The sequence below is a fragment of the Besnoitia besnoiti genome, assembly GCF_002563875.1.
Source record: "Besnoitia besnoiti strain Bb-Ger1 chromosome Unknown contig00049, whole genome shotgun sequence".
NCBI lineage: Eukaryota > Apicomplexa > Conoidasida > Eucoccidiorida > Sarcocystidae > Besnoitia > Besnoitia besnoiti.
In genome coordinates, this window is record NW_021703943.1 from 8,023 (window position 1) to 11,541 (window position 3,519).

The 3,519-nt window shown below is 36.9% G+C and overlaps 1 protein-coding gene across 1 annotated transcript; it reads right to left on the reverse strand.

Annotated features, from left to right (window-relative positions):
* Positions 1-960: 960 nt before the first annotated feature.
* BESB_058280 (uncharacterized protein) lies at positions 961-3,174 on the reverse strand (the record flags this gene model as incomplete). The annotated part of the gene is made up of 3 exons (XM_029364242.1): positions 961-1,025; positions 1,394-1,617; positions 1,685-3,174. 3 exons carry the CDS (start codon positions 3,172-3,174, stop codon positions 961-963), a joined length of 1,779 nt encoding a protein of 592 aa, XP_029214928.1.
* Between the last annotated feature and the right edge of the window lie 345 nt (positions 3,175-3,519).

The window sequence follows — 3,519 nt, forward strand, 5'->3', positions numbered from 1 at the left end:
AGATGCTTCAGAAGTATATCGGAACGCTAAAGTGATACCTGTAATTATTTGGAGTACAAAGGTAATTGCAACTAAAGAAACCAAAGTTATAAGATGAATTTAGATTGAGAGCACACCGATAAAAGACGAGGTGTGCCCGGAATAGACTCATGGAAATTTGGTGTGTTCTCGAAACCATGCTAGCACAATAGAACTTCGTTTAAATAACTACATATTAAAATGAGCGCATGTAAACTAGTCTTAAACACACCGCTCGTCACGTAACAAATCTCAAATCGTACTGTAGATTTTTATATATGTACCGTAACTATAACCATGGTGACATCCAATGTTCACGCTCAATCTTACCATACATAGTACTTTTATGATCCCAGGCTGGTTTTAATAAGTCAAAGTTTAGCCGGGAAGTTAGCGTCTAAAATATATAACCGATAGTCTCAACTTAGATGCACAGATGGACATAATTAATCCTTGTACGGTTTGTACCTACTTGACTCCTCAGTTTAAGCAGAACTGTAGTTTCTCGGGACTTAAAGTCAGCATAATCAATAAAAAGGTTTGTTCAGCCACTGGTTCACCATCAACTACCTTGTTTCGACTTCGTACCGACTGTGTTATTGTAGCACATATCAATCCCTTAAATAGGGATATTATTCCCAAACAACCGGATCGTGTTGGCTAGGTGAACTAATCACGTTTCATAAATACAATCAGTGAAAGCTCTTTTGATTTCCATGAACGGAGTTACATATTAGATTCTCTTCGCTCCCATGGTATTTAGTAAGTTAACATTGAAACGTATCCAGTGTAAAGTTTGAACGTAATCCAGCTTTACCTTCTATGTTGTTATGTTAACCAAATAAGTTTCATCGTTGTTGATATTTCATTGACATGTTGATAACATAAATACTAACAAACCACCGGTTTTGGATGGGATTACTTTTAACACCGCATAATATGCTAAAAAGTACCATTCAGGTACGATATGAACGGAGTTATAAACCGGTTCACTGGTATGGAGTTATCTGGGTGTGATAATTCAATCAAACCAAAAGCCGTTTGTAAGAAAATTAAACCAATTAGATAATATGGTAGATAGGGAACAAACTGTCTCCAGACGTTCTTAACCCAGCTCACGTATTACATCTGACGGTGAACTAGCGTTCCTAACTGAATCTTGTTCAATAACAAGGGAGTAATGAGCCGACATGGAGGTGCTGATACAATCCGAGGATTAGAACTCCCAATATTATCTGACCTGTTATCCCCGGCGTACCTTACGACCGTTATATGATTTAGAGATAGAATGTAATGTGGATTAATATCCACATGGTTTCTACAAAGTGTAGATATAAAATAGTGAATGGTTCTGTAAAGATCTTGCATAACATACCTTTAGATTTGCTTAGCATTATAGAACTTGTAGGCATGTAAGTAACTAAAGAACTATAGATACTTTGAGTGAAGAATACAAGGATAGCTCCAACAATAACATGGCTAAAATGTATACCAGTTAAGATGAAAAGTCCATTACCAAATGCATTATCATTAATATAAAGAGATAGTCCTAAGTATTCCGTACAGACTAACATTAAGAAGGGGACTACCAAAGTGAATCTCATGATATTCGTACAGCTTGTATACAAATGTTGGTTTTTCAAATATACGCTGGATACCACTATACTTAATGCAGAGCATAGTTAAGATGATAACTATTGTGGATATAGAACCAATTGAACACCATGTATTAATATAACAAAGATAATCAGGGTAATCTGGTATCCTTCTTGGCATAACGTTGAAACCAAGTATATGCATAGGGATGAAAATTAATAAGATACTACCTAAGAAGACTACAAACCAGATGCTTAAATATGGAGAAGCACCGGTATTTACATAGAATAGATTTACAGTATCTCCGAACATATCTCTGCTATAGAAGATAAAGCCACATATAGTAGCTAGTACTGCACCAAGAGATAATACGAAATGGAAATGAGCTACAATATAGTATGTATCATGTAGGGCAATATCCATACCAGCGTTACCCATAACTACACCTGTAGTACCACCTAGAGTAAACAATAGGATAAAACTAAGAGCAGCCCATAGATCTACAGTTCTTGTAGTTGTATGGCTAGCCATATAGGTACCTAACCAGTTGAAAATCTTAGTACCGGTAGGAATTGCAATCATAATAGTCATAGCAGAGAAATAAGCTCTGGTATCTACCTCTAGACCGACTGTCATCATATGATGTGCCCATACTAAGGAACCTAGAATAGAAATACAACCCATAGCTAAGATCATAGATTGTCCACCGAAGACAGATCTAGCAGCATACATAGATAATGTCTGCGAGACTACACCAAAAGCAGGTAAAATTAGAATGTATACCTCTGGATGTCCGAAGAACCAGAATAGATGTTGATAAAGTACACTATCACCAGAATACATAGAATCATAAAATTCAGTGTTTACGTGTAGATCAAGAAGGATCATAACTAATCCACCAGTAAGAATAGGTAGAGTGAAGACTAACATAAGGGCAGTAAATATGATAGCCCAGATATATAGAATATAGTTCTTAGCACCAGCATTAGAACCCATGAAGACGCAAGTACCAAGGAAGTTAATAGAACTTAAAATACTACTAATTCCTAGTACTGCAAGACCTCCGATAATCCAATCAGTTGCCTCTGGATTTAACACCATCAAGCTAGTACTTAGTGGAGGATACATTGTCCAACCAAGACCACTACCAAACTCGGAACAAATACTTTGAGTTAACAACACAGAACCTAATGGTACTAGAAAATAGGAGATCGCGTTAGTTCTTGGGAAAACGACTTCCGAACCACCAATATATATTGGTACAAAGAAGTTACCATATCCTCCGTACAAAGCAGGCATTAAGAACATAAAGATCATAGCTAGGCCATGTATCGTTATTATCACATTATAAGTAGCTATCGTCTCTGTACAAATGATCCGCGATCCAGAACTGTATAACTCAAATCGAATAAACAAAGACATTATAGTTCCTAGAATACTGAAGATGACTCCGGTTATGAGATACAGACAACCAAGTTCTTTATGATTGCAGTACACCACCACCCCACTGGACTGCTTAAGACAGCTAAAAGTGTTGGATTTCAATATCACGGTAATCATGTTTGCTTGGAAGCTGGAAGACGGAATCGTTATTAAGCGCCAGGTAGTCCTGGACACTGAATCCATGAGCGTGAACATTGGATGTCACCATGGTTATAGTTACGGTACATATATAAAATCTACAGTACGATTTGAGATTTGTTACGTGACGAGCGGTGTGTTTTAAGACTAGTTTACATGCGCTCATTTTAATATGTAGTTATTTAACGAAGTTCTATTGTGCTAGCATGGTTTCGAGAACACCAAATTTCCATGAGTCTATTCCGGGCACACCTCGTCTTTTATTCGGTGTGCTCTCAATCTAAATTCATCTTATAACTTTGGTTTCTTAGTTGCAATTACCTT